This window comes from Syzygium oleosum, unplaced genomic scaffold (assembly GCF_021117445.2).
Source record: "Syzygium oleosum isolate NSW1041296 unplaced genomic scaffold, Sole_v2.1 Sole_v2.09, whole genome shotgun sequence".
Taxonomy (NCBI): Eukaryota; Viridiplantae; Streptophyta; class Magnoliopsida; order Myrtales; family Myrtaceae; genus Syzygium; species Syzygium oleosum.
Window position 1 is genome coordinate 7610845 of NW_026607493.1, and position 17959 is coordinate 7628803.

A 17959-nucleotide genomic window follows, 5' to 3' on the forward strand; every position below is an offset into this window, starting at 1 on the left:
ATTTTTGTGACTCGACTCTCTCGAACTGGACTTGCACAGCTCTTGCTCAACATATGAATTAATCAGTCTTTTTTTTCTCTTTTGTGCAATCAAAAGATAGAATCAGTCAGCGCTCTGGTGCTCTCGACAACGTTGAGCCGAGGATCCCTTGATCACGAGTCTCCCAAATATGCTTTGTTTAGGCTTGGCAAGTATCTCGAAATAATGGGTTTCTAATTGCCGATTTAAGCATGAAACAATGTAGTCATGCAAATGTTGTTAAGAAACCTTTAATTAAATAAAAATCCTTCAAACTCGTTATGATCCAAAGTTGCTACAATTAGTAGACATTTCTTCACACCTGATCGATGTTGCAAAGTGCTAGAGAAACAAACTGTGCAATAAACTCTGTCCGCTAGAGAAACGACGTGTACAACGACCAATCTACCCAGATGGTGTCAAAGTTGTATCGAAAACTTAAGCAAGAACACACCTACGCGAATTTCACAGGTTCCCCACCTTAAAAAACTCACCATCCCATTCCATAAATAACTCTTGAAACATTCTTCGCATCCAGCACGATTTTGGTTACTGTCTGGAAATTGTGGTGACAACATTAACCCAGACACGAGTTTCATTAATGACACCTTCCACACGAAAAATATAATTCTCATCTCCGACTATCATCACATAATCATCCTCGCTATTATCTCGGTGGTGGCTGACTAGATTGATGCTTGACAAAGTAGAACTAACATCAAGAAAACTTGCATATTGTGTCGACTTAGTCAATGAGTGTTATGGTGAATAGAACGAATCATAATGCCAAAACAGTACGGGAACTAGTGTTCTTTTTCGAGATACTTGAAATCACATTGGCTTAGTCTATACAATACTTAGCTCATGAAAACCCTCCCAACAGACTATTTAAAACCATCCATGTACCTAATCAAGGAAAGGCCCACTATAGTTCCAAGAAAAATCAAATTCACCGTGTCTATAATCATTATGGTAAAAACTAAATTTTCAAGACATGGTAAAAGTAAATTTTCAAGAAAAATCACACCATAACACCTCATCCACAATTTCCAACTAGTATATGAACTCCGGGAATTTACACAACTTCCAGAGAGTCAGCATTACAATGAGTAATGCGAGAGATATGTTCACAAAGACTCGAACAATATATGAGCAAACAGCGAATAGCCTCGTGTTGTATACATCTCTACAAACAACTATACTTTTTGAAGCCTTTTGACTAAAAGGTCTGAAATGAAATATCTCCATGATTAGTCAGCTCACAAACGCCGTCATATGTTGATGCTCGCTTGGAATCACTTTCATTTAATACTATACTAGAAAAACCATGAGCTTTTTGACAAGCAGTGCTTTGGTTCATGTGTTGTCACTGAGATCTTTAGAAAAGGGGGGAAATAAGCAAGCACACTGAAGGTAATTTTTTACGCCTTATAAAGGCAATGTAATCTCTGCACACCAGAACAATAGCCTAGTTACTTTCCATTCACATCGAAAGAGAACGTAGGCAGGCCATTTTCAGCTTTTTTTTTTTAGCCCTCCATTTTACAATTCCCAGTTACTGCTAATATGTAGATAAAGCAGACCCATATACTCCAATAATAACAGGCAATGTCTACATAATGAGAAGAACCGAACACGTACCTTCTTACATTATCTTAATCTTATGGCAGAAATTGCAAACTTCCTTTCATTGGTGTCGGCTCCGGGTTGTCCTGGTTGATCTAAGAACATCTACCGTAACTTTGGTGAAACAGTACTCCAACAATGACCCCCAGGCTGTTCTAGTCAAGAAAAACTTCAGCCAACAAAATCATGCAAAAGTTGACCACCAAATACATCCCTTCCAAAATGCCGATCCTGTGCTTCAAAACTACCTACAACATACCCTTCGTTGGTTGTTTCAAGGCCAATGCCAAAACGCTGTGCTGCGTTGACGGGGAACGAATCTGACAAGCCCATCCCGTTGTTATTCTGGTGAAGACCCAGTGTTAAAGAAACGCCGCTGCTCACACCTCCAATACTTTCACTAACAGCAACATGTGGGTGGCTAGATATATTGTGGTACAGATTGAGTGATTCATCATTTCTCATAGGCACGGCGATGGGAAGTTCACTTCTGGTTCGTTTAGGTAGGGCATCGTGGAGCCTCTGAGCAGAGGTGGACGGGTTTTCACAAGAAAACGAATTCACCAATGGTAGCTGGTCAATAGACTTGTTGACATTGCGGTCCTCCCTTTGCGATGGTTTCTGAGCTTGCTGTGTTTCTAGCATGTGTATTTCCTCAACCATGGGTTTCCAAAGCCTCACTCTCGCATTGATAAACCAGTTAGAAACCTGTAAAACAAAAATCGCATGAAAACTAAGCGAGCACTTCCCATGTATTAAAACAATCTCTAATCAGAATTACTGAAAACTTCTAAGGGAAAGGAAAATGGGCAGGACTATAGCTTGCAAGAAAGGATAGCATTTGATTTACGTGAGTTGAAAACCAAGTTTAACTGAAGAAGGGAAACTCACCTGACTTCTGGATAGGCCCGTCTGTTTAGCCAGCATAAGCTTGTCTGTATCGGTAGGATAGCTGTAACATAATTTAGCAATTAGTGGGTGTGTAGAAAGACGCGTAAATGGCACTGATCCAAGCAATTTTGCCAGTAATTGAAGCCAGTCTAAAGTTTGCAATTTCACTCACGGGTGAAGGAAATGTTCAAACAACCATGCCCTCAGAACCGTTACCGCACGTTCAGGAAGTCCCCTTTGAGGACGCCAAACAGGCTGGTGCTCCAGATATCCCGAATTCTGGATAGCTCTCTGGGCATACTGGACTCGTTCCTCAGTCTCCAATCTTGAGGCATCATCTCTTTTCTGGCTTACTTGACTAAAAGTCTTGTTGGTGAACTGAAGTTGGTCAGCAATTGCATTTTTCAGGCACTTAAAATGTTTGGACATTGCTTTTAAAGCCAAGTTTGCATAAGGAGCTGCATTACTAAGCCCCGCTACACATTCAAATGATGCGACAACGGCTTGCATTTGCTGACAGTATTGCTTGTACCTTCTGCAGACCTAGAAAGCACAAATGAAACAATATAACATGTAACAAAAATCATCCAAAACCGAACTAGCAAAATATAAACTATCTACAGCAAAATGAATCACGCACTAAAACATCACGTTAAGCAAAAGAAACTTTCCAAGAGATACTGAATTAAAAACATCATATGTAGCATGGAATCTATTAGCCAAAGAGAGAAGAACCATAAATTGGTAAATAGTAGCATAAACAAAAACTGTATTTTCCTTTGAATAAACCAGGGTTAATAAGTGTACGAAAAACCATATATAAAAATAATTCTCGGCATGATCAGGAGGGTAGACATACTAAAAGACAATTGAGTCCCCATAGGCTATAGCAATAAATATCCCGAATATACTTCTGGATGTCTAGGATTCTCAAGACTGCTTGACCATACAAATACGAAAATAATTCATGCATATTATTTTTATACTATTTTTTAGAATCCACATCAGATGTTTCTGGGATACGCTCTCTGTTAAAATTAGTTCATTCAACCCTCTCATCCATCCGTAAGACCATGGTACATCAAACAAATCAAATAAAAGTCCTCTTCCCACTTAAATGGGTAGCAATTGATTGATGGTTACATAATAGTAAAGGCTTTCAAGTACTAGGTTGTTTAACATGATTACTGTAGAATCATGGCCTTTAATTAATGAAAGAAAGACATCTTACTGATACATGTGGATCACATGATAGTTGGGGAAGAGGATAAGGCCGCATCTAGTTAATACGCAGAAAACCTTTTCAGAGCTAACCTAGAAGTTCATCAACATGACAGAAAACGTCATTTGATATGTATCTTAGCCTTATCTTTCCTGATATTCTGGAGCCACCATCTCACCATATGCAGGCATTCCACATCTCTCCGATATCTATATCCATCCCAAGTAGATTATTAAGACACTGATAGTTTCTATCAATTTTTTTTCGTATTAAATTTGGCATACCCACTAATGGTACTTGAAGTTCATTCTCTGACCGAAGTAGGAGAATGTCGACAAAATGTGTCACGAAGTAGGAGAATGTCGACAGAATGTGTCAGAACCAAGGTGATACAATGGACCCCTTGTAAGTTTGTAACAACACAGCATCAAGGCCAATAAGAGTTGCCCGAGTTGCATCACAACAATCTTATTATCCAGATAATGGAACAGCGGTTGACAGCAAGATAAAAAACTGGAATATGTCACCAACCGGTACAGCCCCCTTTCATAATGATCATAACTACCGGAAACGTCAGCTAACACAATGTGACAATGGCGACGAGAATATTTGCACGATACCCAATACAATCATGCAAAATCTTTCCTTCCTGCCCTCTCATGGGTCACGAACAAACCATGAGTATCCATTTCGTAAGGAGTGCTCGATGTGTCAAAATAATGAACTTTTGCAAAAAAACAAACATACCACGCCATCATCATCTCAACTTACACGTGCAATACGAAGCAAGCTAAGTGGCACATAGCTTACTTAAATCAAACTCATAATCTATGAGCATCATTCAATCATAAACAACTCAATGATCTCCAAGGTTTAATAATAATTTACAAGTGATCTTACGAAACTCCATAAAACTTGAGGATCTCTATATGCAAAAGCTATAATTAGTTAATGAAGTTTGAAGGCAGCGTTCAAGAATTCAAATATAATCCGTGGCGGTGATTAATTAGGACTACTATGTACAACAAAATATCTTCACCAAGTATCTCCAACATATCCAGACTTGGTGTACATTGACCACAAAGTACCAGCTCTTCACGAATTACTATAACGAATCTAAAGGAAGATTATGAATAGGAAAGAATCGATGAAAATTTTGTCATTGTTTGGATGAGGGAAAACACAAAGAGAGACAATAAATGAAAATAATTGAAGGTGAGAGGGAAGCATTTCCCTATGAGCCGCTGATAATTAGAAGTGAAATGTATCAGCAACTCTTTTCTTACAGTATCACGTCCCACTCCCCCTAGGAAGGTGAAACTACCAAGAACCAGCGTACTTTTCGTTTTTTCACTTTCCAAAGTACATCCAAGCAAACCAAAGAAATTAATATTTCCTTTCTTTCTTCACCTTTTACCTCAGATCCTTCCTCCCGACTAGAAGGTGAAACTACCAAGAACCAGCGTACTTTTCGTTTTTTCACTTTCCAAAGTACATCCAAGCAAACCAAAGAAATTAATATTTCCTTTCTTTCTTCACCTTTTACCTCAGATCCTTCCTCCCGACTAAAACTGCGAAAAATAATGCAAAAATATATATATTCCCATGCTGGTGTTGCTTAGTCGCAGGAAGAGTGAAAGTCTATGGTAGAAGTTTCTATTGAGTCATGCTGCAAACAAACCCTAGTTTGAGAATGTGAGGTCAAATATTATTCCACATCAGAAGCTTCAGCACCGAATCTTCACAAAGTGCCAAAGTGACTGTACTATAACCTCACTCATAGAGTCCTCTAATGAACTAGGATGTTCTACTACAACCATCTCCAAAAAGAAAGGTTCTTCAAGCGTGACTTCAAATTATAGGTTATGCGCACGCAAAATCCAATATACATCAGGACACAAGCATTTTACGCACCAACAAAGCTGGAAGTCCCAAAAAAAAAAATTAAAGTCATCAAGGCTAATAAATTCATAAATGGAGAAATCTACAAATAACAGCGAATTCGATATGATTTGAATAGCTTATCAATGCAAGCTAACCATGATTACTCCACTTCGAGTAAATAAATTTTGCATCAGTCACAACTCGACATAATTTGAATAGCTGATTAATGGAGGCTAACCATGCGAGAAAGAAGAATAGGATGAAAGATCATCTGGCCAACATGGCACCCACTAAAAATCAATAATAGCAAATATTTCACCTCGTCCCTGAGATATGATTGACTAGCCAACAAACATGAACGATTTTGTCTTATAGCAAATCCACCCTTTGGCTTGCTCATACCCAGAATAATGTCAAATCCAAGAAAAGGACTCGATTTACCTCAAAACCTCTATATTTACTAACATTACTACATGAACTTGCAGTTAGATTTAGGCATTAAATGTTCCTTGAAATACAACCAGGGTTCTACGTTCATTCACCCAAGTGAAACAGCCATCTTAACGAAGAAACAATATATAATACATACCAAGACAAATAGAATATGAACAACACACGGAACAAACTGATGGTGTCCAAAATATGAGCTTGTGCTAATAAGGCTTTAGCTAGAGACCACCCAGTTCAAAGGGTACAAAGCCAAAGTCCAGGAGTCTTGTACCATACCCTTCCTCGTTCGCATGGGTTGGGGAATAGCCTTCCACAAGCACTCTTCATTTTGGAGTAAAAAAATCTTTTTTCCAACGGATTCCTTCGACCACTTTCAGCACATTATTAGTACTCAGATCCTCGGTGACTGAGTCACGTATTACAACTCTTTCCCTAGTTGTCCGACACTTTATGGAGCCAAATTTCCCGGCATATATTCCCCTCCCCTCTCAACTTTACCAGAAAAGACGATTTTTACGGTCGCCAAGGCCACACCTTTCCCTCTAACAAAAATTACCTTATCTTAAGAAAAAACAAAGTACGAGGACGGAAGCTATAAATTACCCTAACACCCAACACTCGCATTTCAAGACACAACTATAACCGATTTTACGCTCTAACAGCCGAAAGGCAAATCACAATCGGCTCGAATGATGGATAATCTCACGACTCGGAATTCCCGGAATAAAGAAATCCACGGAAGTACGAACGCTTTGAGAGGGCCAACACTAACGAACCTCGCAAGATCACACAATATTATCATCGAAAGCAAGCAACCACCGAACAAAGATTGCACAAAAGACGCGACCAATGAAGCTTCCATGAAGCTCCAACAAAAACAAGTGAGAAACGACGGAGATTGGTCCACGTACCTCGTCGAGCATCGAGATTAGCCTCGACTTCTTCCGGCGAAACTCGCCGCCGTCTCCACCACAACCATCGTCCACACTCATCCCACAACCACCACTCAAGTTCTCCATGGAAGGCTCCGTCATCGAGCACGAATCGGCCGTAATTTTCTCGGTGCAAATTGCGCGGCCGGCCTCGCAAAGCTCCTCGAGCAACTGCTGCGCTGGCCTCAAGAACCTCGACCCCTTGAGGATCGACGCGTAGCCCGTGAAAGGCCCGAGCGGGACCGGGCTGCTCATGTACCCGCCGCCGCCGGAAGCGGCCGCCTTCCCGCCGTACACGGCGGCGGATCCAAATCGCTGCAAATTCAGCTCAAGGGGCAGGGCGTTTTGGTGATTTCTGGGGTTACCCGCATGAGACGACAACGAGAGCGACAGTCCTTGGCCGTTGTTCCCGGCGCCCGAGTCGTGCGCCAGCGACAGAGGGGGCTCTCCGCCGCCGGCGCTGTTGTGGTTGTTGTACGGCTGCGACAAGCTCCCGAGGGTGCCTTCCATGCCTTGAGTCGCCGCGTAGAGAAACAGCGGGTGGCTCGCGCCGCCGATGTCGCCGATCGAGCTAGGGTTTATCACCATAGCGGAGTGTGGATCCAAGTAGGAAGAAGCCGACGACGAGGACGACCCCCCTCCGCCTCCGCCGCCGCCAACGAAGCCGATCAGATTCGCACCCCCTCCCCCCTCTTCCTTGACGAGGGAGATGGAGTTGTGGCCACCGCCGGCGCAAGCGAGCAAATCGGGCTGGAGGAGGGAGGGGTCGTACAGAGGGAGCAAGCCGGCGCACCCATGGAGGTTGGCGGCGGAGGGTTCGACGAGGCAAGAAGGCTGGTGGTTGGTATGGTTTTGGACGACGACCACCCTGAGCTTGTCTCTCCTGCTCTGCTGCGGGACGTGGTAGGGCTCGAAACCCTCCGACATGGCCGTGAGAACAAGAACCGAACAGAGAGAGAGGAGAGGGAGAGAGTAAAGATGGAGAGAGAGAGAGAGAGAGTGAGTGAATTATGGAGGGTAGAGAGAGAGAGAGAGAAAACAGTAAGATGCAGAGAGAGATGGATTTTAAAGAAGATGAGGAGTGGGGGTGATGATGAAGTGAGAGGTGATGATGATCTCCGGAGCTGCGAAAATGGCAGACTGAGCGCAACTTAGCAGAGATACGTGAATGGATGGAGAGAGATAGAGAGAGAGAGAGAGAGAGATGGGGGTAGTAGTAGTAGTAGTAGGAGTGGTTCAGTTCTCACGCATCATCTCGTCTCAGACACAGTTCCATTCCAATTTCTTTATTATTATTACAACAACACCCTCTTCGATCCGCACAAAATCCAACCCAAAAATTTCCAAAAGAGTAAAGTTAGATCAACAGTAAACTGACCCACGAAACTAATGCAGTTGTAGTAGCGATCCATGAAATTTTTAAGTGAAGGGGATTTACAGCTCTAATGATAACGAGCTAATTAGGATCTTATCATCATATCTCCGCTGGGCATCTGAATTACGTGGAATAATAGTGGGGGGAGATATGTGTGTGTGTGTGTCGTGCATTATTATTCCATCGCGAAAAGAAGAAGTGAGATGGGGAAGTGATTGCTCGCATAGGAGTTCGGGTCACCGGGAGACCACCGGCTATTTCCGGTAATAACTCGTGGGGAGCTCCCCCCAGCTGCTCCTGCCCTCCTGACACAGAGTTTCCCTAATTGTGTCGTCTTGCAAGTTTTGCACCTCCTTTTCTCTTCTCTTTTTCCTTTTATTATTTTCATTATTATTGCAAGTGTTCTCTCCTTCGCTTCTTTATCATTTTCTCTTCTTCTTTTTAAACCTAGGCTCTTATTTAATTTCAGAAAAAATGAAAAGAAAGAGCTTGCGGATCCACAAGCAACGAGCCAAAAACTTCCGATTTGTTTGGATACTTGCAAAATAAATTACTTTTACTTCTCGCGCCACCTTTAAAGTTGTCAAAGAAGATTGTCATTTCGAATTTCGAAATTTTTATAAATACAGCTTTTCTGTGATCCGATATATCGACTGGAGATATATGCGTGTTATTTCCGGAATTTGCCATGTGGATTAGCGGTTCTACTTATTTCGGATTCGAACCCTGCCTACAAGAATCGATGCTAGAGAACTTTTGGGTGTCTTGTACTTAGTCTTGTACTTTACTAAAATTTGCTGTTGAAATGATATTCGTGGCATACTTGTCAATTAGTATTGCATTAATAGAAAAGTTAATTGCATTTTACCGAAAGATGCATTTTCATGTTGACAATAATGTAAGGTCATAGAAGATGAAATTGGCAAAACTGAAGAACAGGCAAAAAAAAAATCTCTTGTCTCGTGAGATGACTCCATTAATAAATTTAAAGAGAAAATGAAAAATACCTTAAACAAATTATTAGAGTGGGTAGAGGGTACAAAGAATTGGGTACTAGGAATTGGGCAAGTATTGAATTTGATATAACCTCGTGCTTTGGAGCTTACTCTCTACTAGTGGATTTCACTAATGAACCTCGATTATGTTCGATAATTTTTAACATTACTTTAAAAAAATCACCAAAAATCCTTAAATTATGTTCATTATCATATATTCATTCTAATTTTTTTCTTATGTCATAAAAAACATTTAAACTTCTACCTATGTGACACATTTACCTTTCATCAAGGTTTCGTTAGATTATTTTTTAGTCAAAACAGTATCATTTTTATCTCTCTTAAGCCACGTGGGCGCAATGTTAACGTTGTTTGCTTTCCGGCATCCCTGTAGGTAGATCTTTAATTTACGCTTTTTAGTGATTTTTGCCCTTACTTTTATCGTGTCAATGTGATATATTTCCAAAGGTCTTGGGCATTTTTGCGCTAAATATCAGCTCCATTTTAAGAACCACAAAAAAAAAAATCGAAACAGCTCTAAATATATAAATATATACATGCAAAATTATAAAATAACTTCCGTAGTTTTTCGAAATGCTTTAGTAGTTGTTAGAAATTCAGAACAATATTTTTAATTTTTAATTGTTGCAGGCGAAAAACCATATAGAAAAGTACAAAATAACAGAAAAGTACAAATGAGGAGAGATGTCAATCACTATTAAAATACAGAATGGTGGAAGGGCCAGCAAAATCACGTTAAAAAGAACTTTCAAATTCTAAACACGTCTTATCACGGAGATTAATCAAGATCGAGTTCGATGATCTCGTTCCCCCAAAAAAGAAGAAGAACTGAATATTTTATTAAAAAAGAAAAGAAAAAGATCATGTTTATGACGCAAGTAAGAAGGCGGGAACAGAAAGAGGGACAGGAACAGGAAACAGGAACAAGAACAGCAGCAGCAGCAGCAGGAGGTGTTGAATGAAAGGCCTTTGCCGCTTTCAACACTCATCCGCCACAGCTTTTTCCCCCGCTCCCTCTGCTGCCCCCCTCGTTTTACGAGGACGACCCCCTTCTTTCTAACTTTTGAATGAATAAACATGCTCGCTTTCGAAGGTCCTGAGTAAGACATTCTTCAAACGTAAAACACTTAAAGAGTAGAGGTAAATACTGAATTCGTATTCGTACTGCTACGAGCACCAGCACGTTAAAATAAAAAATATAGTCTTATTAGCCCATTAGGTATATACACCGGGACAAACGGAGTAACACTAGTCGAAAAGTTTCGGCTTTCTCCTACTTTGATGAGGTACACTTAACTCGGCTTTCCCTGTTTTGAATGAATAAATATGCTATTTCTATCGAATTATTTAAGTTTATTAGTTTTGATAATCAACCATTAGAAGAGTTAAAAAATGGGGTTAGGACAAAATTGACGGGATCGATCGTTAAGCTGAAGAAAATTCCCCCAAGACTCTTTGAGAAAGGGCAGGAGAAGAAGAAGAATCTCTGCTGGAGGTTGCGTGATTATCGATTAAACTAATCTCGATATAATGATTATTTACTTCTAATGATTGAGGATGCCCTGGATCACGGTCCCCGAGAAATACAAAATTCCTGACAAATACGCCTTTTACACAGATACACCTTGGATCTTCTCTATGACGTTAAACTCCAACCTAAACTTATGTACTCTATCTAGTTTAACGCAACTTTCTTGGTAAGGCATGTAAAGGAAATAGTTGCTCAGTATGTCTTTTTGTTATTGGCATCTTGGGGGTCGATTATTTGATTAGGGCAAATTTATTCTTATTTCGAGTTTCGTGTTTAATCATTTTGTTTTGTGTCTAACGCGGACTTGTACGTGAGTGAGGATGTTCACAATATGCTAGAGTACCTCATCCAAGAGTTCGAGCTTGATGCCTTACGAGGGTCCTGCTAAACACACGTGCTTTCGTGCAGTTCTGCATTGTGAGTGATTCTATCTATTATGAGGTTTATAAATTGAGTTTATGATATTTTTTTCAAGAAGCATTAATTTGTGCACAAATAATGTTAATAATCCATGAGCATGGACATGTAACCTTGGCTACATGGAGGTCAATAAGACATCTTGTATGTTTCGTGAATCGATTAAGTTCAGGCTTTCACTTTGTGCAAGCAGCCCCGACTCAGAATTGTTCGCAAGCAGCTAATGAATCTAACAAGTGACCTCTAATTCTCTAATTTTTATTGTTTTTAAATTTTTTCTTATATTTTCGGGATAATGACACAAACAATCATTGAACTTTGACTCAATATGCAATTTAATCCATGAACTTTTAATTTGTTCAATGTAGTCCCTGAACTTTAACCTAATGTTCAATGTGGTCTCTGAATTTTTAATTTGTTCAATGTGGTTCCTGAACTTTTGGTACATGTTCGATTTAGTCCCTGAACTATATTAAAATGTACAATATAGTCCCTGAACTTGAATTAATGGAAGAACTACGCTGAATATTTTTATAAAGTTCAGGGACTTTATTGAATATGTACCAAAAGTTCATGGACCACATTAAATATTGGGTTAAAATTCAAGGACTATATTGAACAAATTAAAAGTTCTGGGACTAAATTGCACATTGAGTCAAAGTTTAGCAACTGTTTGTGTCATTTTCCCTATATTTTCCTTCGTTCTTTTCTTTTTATTCCCATTCACTGGCCGCTAGGCAAGGCCATGACCGCCTTTGCTTGCGGGCGGGGAGACCTTGGCAAGGCTAGCCTCGCCCGTGGTCGCACCTCACAATGGTCTTGGTGACGCGGAGGAGGGCGAGCTTGGCCTCAAGGTCCTTCAATTGGTTTAGCAGGTCTGCCTTCACACTTCTACCATAGCTCGTGTGCCTTGATCCTCGCTGTCACGATCCAATTTCAAGAATGAAAGGCAAGTTCAAGGTGCAAAAATCAAGATAACATGCAAGATACCTATGGAATTGATAGAAAGAGGGCCGGAATGAACGTCCTCTCTCACCCATGTTCTGGGTGAGGCGCGAGCGAGCAAGGGTCGCAGCCCTCGCCTAGTGGCCGGCAAGCTCTAGCGACTCTCGCGGCCACAATGGGGAAAAAGAACGAGAAAAAGGAAGGAATAAAGAAGAAAAGAAAATAATACAAAATTCAAACAAAACACGTTAGCTCCGGTCGTACCACATAAAACGCCCCGCGTCTACGTCAGCAATTTCCAGTCAAAATTATTTAGATAGACTTAATTAGTAAAATGTAAAAATATTTATGATTTAATTGGCACAGTTAAAAAGTTTGACAAAAAAGTGTAATAAATTTATAACTTTTTTGTAATTTTCTCAAAGGAAGACATGAACCAGAAAGCTATCCCTACGCACGTGAAGTATTATTGCAAGAAGTGCATCAGTAAAAATCTCCTGGCACGGGCTCTTGTCAGTGAATCAGGAAGTTTTATGGAAAGAGAAGATCATTTATTGCGTATTAAACCCCATAAACATTCTTGACTCAGTTGAAGTTGAATTAGGGGTGTGCAACCGGACCGAGTTTACCCAGAAACCGAATCGGTCCACCTGAAAAATAGGTCCGGGTACCGATTCTTGTTAGAACCGGTTCGGGAACCGGTTTCATTTTTTTGGAACTGGTTAGAACCGGTCCGGTTTCCGGTTCCAAGTAAAAACCGACCCGGACCGGTTTTAGAACCGGTTTTAAGATAATGTAAAAAAAAAACCCTAAATGACGATCACGTTACCCTACCTCTCTTCTCTCTTCGCCGCTCCTCTGTCTCAGTTCTCTCTTCGTCGCAAGAACGCAATTACGCAACCGAGGAGGCTCCTCGTTCGCTTCGCCCGTCCGGCTCTCACCGATCCGTGAGTCCTCCGTTCCCTCAGTCTCTCTTCTTTGTCTTTGTTGCAAGGTTAGATGGTTTCGAGCTCGAGCTCCAAATCTGTTCTCGTGTTGGGGAAATGTTCGAGTTCGAGTTTGAGGTTTTGCGTTCGAGTTTTAGGGGTTTTTCTCCGCGGGCTTGGGTTGGTGTAGAAGATTCTCTGAATTTTGATGATCAGTGGAGGACTTGAGGGAAGATACGCCATCTGATCTTGCGGAATCCGGCTTGTCTGAGTTTTTTTTTTTTTTTTGAAACTTTTTATCTCTTGCTTCTTGGACTTCTGAGTTTGTTTAATGGTAGAATATAAGCGTTGGTTGCATACCTGATTTCGGTGGTTGGCCTCAACTTGAAACTCTATGTGTTGCAAGCTCCTTAAACATCAGTGATTTTTGCATATTTGAGTTGAGAACCCCCTTGAGTTAACCTGATATGTTCATCAGGAGTCCCCCTTTGTTCATTCTTGTCGTCCTTTTGGTTTAAGATGAAGAACTTAAATTCACTAAAAAGAAATTTCGCCCTTTTATCCAATATAGAAAAGAAAAGAACTCATGCTTGTTAGCATGCAGATCGCTAACATTTTATGCTTGCTGCTTGTAATTTATGAATAGGAAGGGAATAATTCGTCACATATCAATTTAGCATCGTAGACAAGAACAGTGATATTTGATCCTAGAATATAGTTTAGCATCGTAGACAAGAAAAAGTTTGCAATCGCACCAATAAGTCAAAGAATGGTCCATCTGTGTAGTTATATGTTGCAAGCGTCTGCCGGATTTACTACCAAATCTTGCGTAGTTTGTTTAGGGATTGTTACTTTTGGCGGATATTGATTTTTATTATTCATCTTTTATTTTGAATCGTTTCATTATTACATATATTATTTTGCTAGAAAAAAATGAAACCAGAAAAAAGGAAAAAAAAAAAAACAGGTTCTCAGGTAGACCCTAAAACCGAACCGGAAAAACAGGGTCGGTTCCAAAACAGGGTTCAGGGAAAACAGGGTCGGTTTCAGGTTCCAAAAATTGGGAACCGATTATAACAGGGTTGGTTTCAGGTTCCAGGTCTGGACCCAACCCACCCTGGAACCGATCACCCCTAAGTTGAATAGTACACATACGCTAATTTTTTGACAGAGTTATTGAGTCTATAGATTGAGATTTTCTACGCTTAATGTCTATGACAACATTGGTAAATTCATTTATTTATATTTCTTCAGTTCTCCTATGAGAATCAAAATTCGTTAATAAAATATATGTATATATGTACATACAGAAGAGACAATTTCAACCTTATATGCTTAAAAAATGCAACACTGGAATTTTATAAAGAGATGATAATAGTCCTAACTATAATGTACATGATATATGGCCCTTAATATACAAATTAGATAGCTAAAGATCACCTAATGTTTTGCTCGTACATGGACCCAAGACGAGTCACCATCAAGAAAGCACTTCTACTTTTATAATCAAACACCGTCGGTATCAGATTATTACGGCATAATCACTGTCGTTAAAAAATACGAACAAAACTATGGGGTTTATTTATAGTAGCTCGTGTTTTTTAAGCTTTTTACCTTTTCTTATAGCACTCTGAAAACTTAGGTTTATTGAACATCAAACGCCCGAAACCTTTCAAACGATATACATATTGACCTGTATAGTCATTTATAAAAGTTTTTCATGATTTTTTCAAAATTTCAAATGATTTATTTCCATTTTCCGTGATTTTGAGGGAAAGAAAAAGGTTTTTATGTGAGTTATTCTCGTGTATCAAAATATTGTTATTCTTATAATTGTTTTATGGGGGGGAATAAATCGCTTTCACTGTTCAGGAGACACCCTTTGGATGAATTGGAAAGGTTGGTCAGAAAAGCATTGGATTAGCATTTTCCCTTCGATTGGCTCCTGATCTGCCACTAAGTTCAAAAACTAGATAGACTGCTTTTAGCAACACTTTTTTGATAATTATCAATCAAACTGCTGTATATTCTCTTACCGGTCATCTCCGAAAAGCATAAGCCCACGCGGAAATTACCGAGTGAACTAATTATCATCTTGTCTAGGCACATGTCATGTCATGTTACTGCAGAATATTATGATTCATATCGATCATATTAAGAGATTTGATTTATTTTAAATTCGAATTGTTCGTTGCATTCTCAAATTTCTCGGTATTTAATTGGACAAACATGTCGAATCACGTCAAAAACCATCGCCCTAGCGTGCGCGTGGGATAGATTTTATCGAAGATCGAAAAGTTTCTAAGATCCCGATATAGGGATTTCAAATCAATTAAAAGTTGCTAAAAAATTACTTTTGAGGTACAAGCTTTTATAAAAGAACCGGGGATTTAAAGGGTGAATTACTGTAGAGTTTACTCCCAAAAAAGGCAACGGTGCAAAGTGATTGTCAATTATAAATTTTAAAGAAAAGGGAGACGGGGGGCGGGCACCGGGCAGTGATTGCTTGGTAATTAGACTATTTAAATAATTTTTGCTTTTTCCAAGATAGAAAAGGGAGAAGTTCATGCATGACAAGCCTATGTGTTAAATATGATTGCACTAGAAGCATATGGAACCAAAAAAGTGGCTGCCATGCATGAATAGGGAAGCACGATGCAGACAAACTTCATTGTTCACCTTGATTTTGCTCAATAAAATAAAAAAAATTGATTCCTCTGGCCACTTGAGAGGTATGTTTTTGAATCCCTAATGATTGATTTGTTTGTTCAGTCATGGAGCTATAGCGGGGTTCGCTTTGAATATAGAATTGCTTGCTCAGACCCGTTCAAAGATGAATTCTCCGTGCTCCCTCGATTAGAATATTGAATAGATCAAATCGTTAACCAGATCAATTGATGATTGCATGTAATCTTCTTCTTAGTATGTTGGGTTTGACCGCTCTCTATGAGCACATAGGAGGGAGTGTAGGTCCCATGGAACCCACTTTTAATTGTATTTTTATGTTGGCATAAGTATTTTAGAAGTCATAAAATTTGTTGTGAAAGTGCAATTGAATTCTAAGATTTAAAAAAAGTGCAAGCAAATTCTAAACTTATTAAAATGGTGCAATTAAGTATCTCCGTTAATATGCTACTTAGGGAGCGTCACAGTAAAAAAACTTAAAAGTTTAATGAAAGAAAAAAGAAAGAATAATAAGAATTAAAAAATAAAACATCTAAAACAACCATGGCCGCCCGCTGCCACCGCTTCCGCAATTGGTGCCACCACTACCACCGATCGGCCTCACCACCACTTGCCGCCACAGATCCGGCCTCACACCAATCACAATGGCTTCACCACCACCAACTCCTCCTCCGGCCTCGCACCAAGCATGACCCCAGATCTGAAGTTCTGGCCACTCGAACTCATAAAATCAGGGTTTTGAATTTCGAACTCGGAAGCAGTTCAAACACTTGCTAATTCTCGAAACAGAAAATCAATGTTCGGTTAGTTCCCCTCAACAATCGACACCCACCAAACGAATCCACAATTTTCTTTTTTTCTCTTTTGGGGTTCTTCTGGGTTTTTTCAGATAACGAAGTGAGTGCTGACTTTGTTGATTGTCTCAAATGATGGGAAGATTTCTTATTCGGGGCAACAGAGAGAAACACTTTTGAGTTCTTGATTTTGGGATCAGTTTATTTTTGGAGAGATGAGAGAGACACGAAGTGACGAAGGGTCCATGTCAACATCGACTATAAACTATTCCTGGAAAGCGGGAGACCTGGTCTCCGATCAATTTCCGGCAGGTTTGTAGGTCCTCGTGGTGGATGATGATCCAACTTGTCTAGGGATCTCGGAGAAAATGCTCAAGGCATGCCAATATGAAGGGAAAATAGTCCAACAAGTCCTAAACCTATTATATAGCTACTAATTTAGTCATAAATTTTTCAATTTGACTCATTAGTTATAAACATTTTGATGATTTGCTTGTGTAGTCAATTCAGTCAATTTTGATCGAAAATCGTGGCGTGGATAATTTTTACAATTTTTTAATTTTTCTAAAGTTTTTATAAATTTTTTAATGTTTTTCTCTCTTTTCTTTTCTATTCTTTTTTCCATTGTGGGCTGTGGCTGGCGAGGGCTTGTGGCTCCCATTAAGAAACGAAAAATAAAAGAAAAAAAATTATAAAAAGTATATAAATCATCCACATCATCATCAGCTGTCCTATGCTGGGCATGCCATGTAGAACAATCAGCGTTCACGTTAGTAATTTCCAACTAAAATTGGCCGAAATAATTACATTGGCAAATCGTAACAATGTGCTAACATGGCAATGATGGTAGACATGGCACTAACATGGCGCCCATTTGGCTTGAGAAGGTGCCGCAAAGGGTTAGCGGTTCGCAGCCCTCTACCATCTATGATGGAGGGGAGAGGTCCCTGCGATTGAATGAAAGCTTAGTGATATAATTATAACTGCCATCTAAGATTCCGTTTATTTCGCAGAAAATGTGACATTTCTAAAAAGTTTTTTAGGAAAATGGCAATATTTTCCTGTGTTTGGTTGAAACTTGAAAATATACTAGAAAATATGTTAAGCAATTGGTATGAAAAATCTGATTTGATTTTCTTATGAAAATTGCCAAAATAGTTCAAATTTTTTAATGTTATTTTTTTCCTTTTCTTTTTCCTTCTTTCTCAGTCGATCGCCAGCCACAGCGACGGCCATAAACCGACCAC

General features: G+C 39.6%; 1 protein-coding gene across 1 annotated transcript; it reads right to left on the minus strand.

The window, feature by feature from the left end:
- Positions 1 to 1395: 1395 nt before the first annotated feature.
- On the minus strand, positions 1396 to 8216 carry LOC115693669 (BEL1-like homeodomain protein 9). Its single transcript, XM_030620710.2, has 4 exons — positions 7003 to 8216; positions 2708 to 3078; positions 2536 to 2596; positions 1396 to 2352 (listed from the first exon to the last, which is right to left on the minus strand). Exons 1-4 carry the CDS (start codon positions 7948 to 7950, stop codon positions 1816 to 1818), a joined length of 1917 nt encoding a protein of 638 aa, XP_030476570.1. The 5' UTR covers positions 7951 to 8216; the 3' UTR covers positions 1396 to 1815.
- Between the last annotated feature and the right edge of the window lie 9743 nt (positions 8217 to 17959).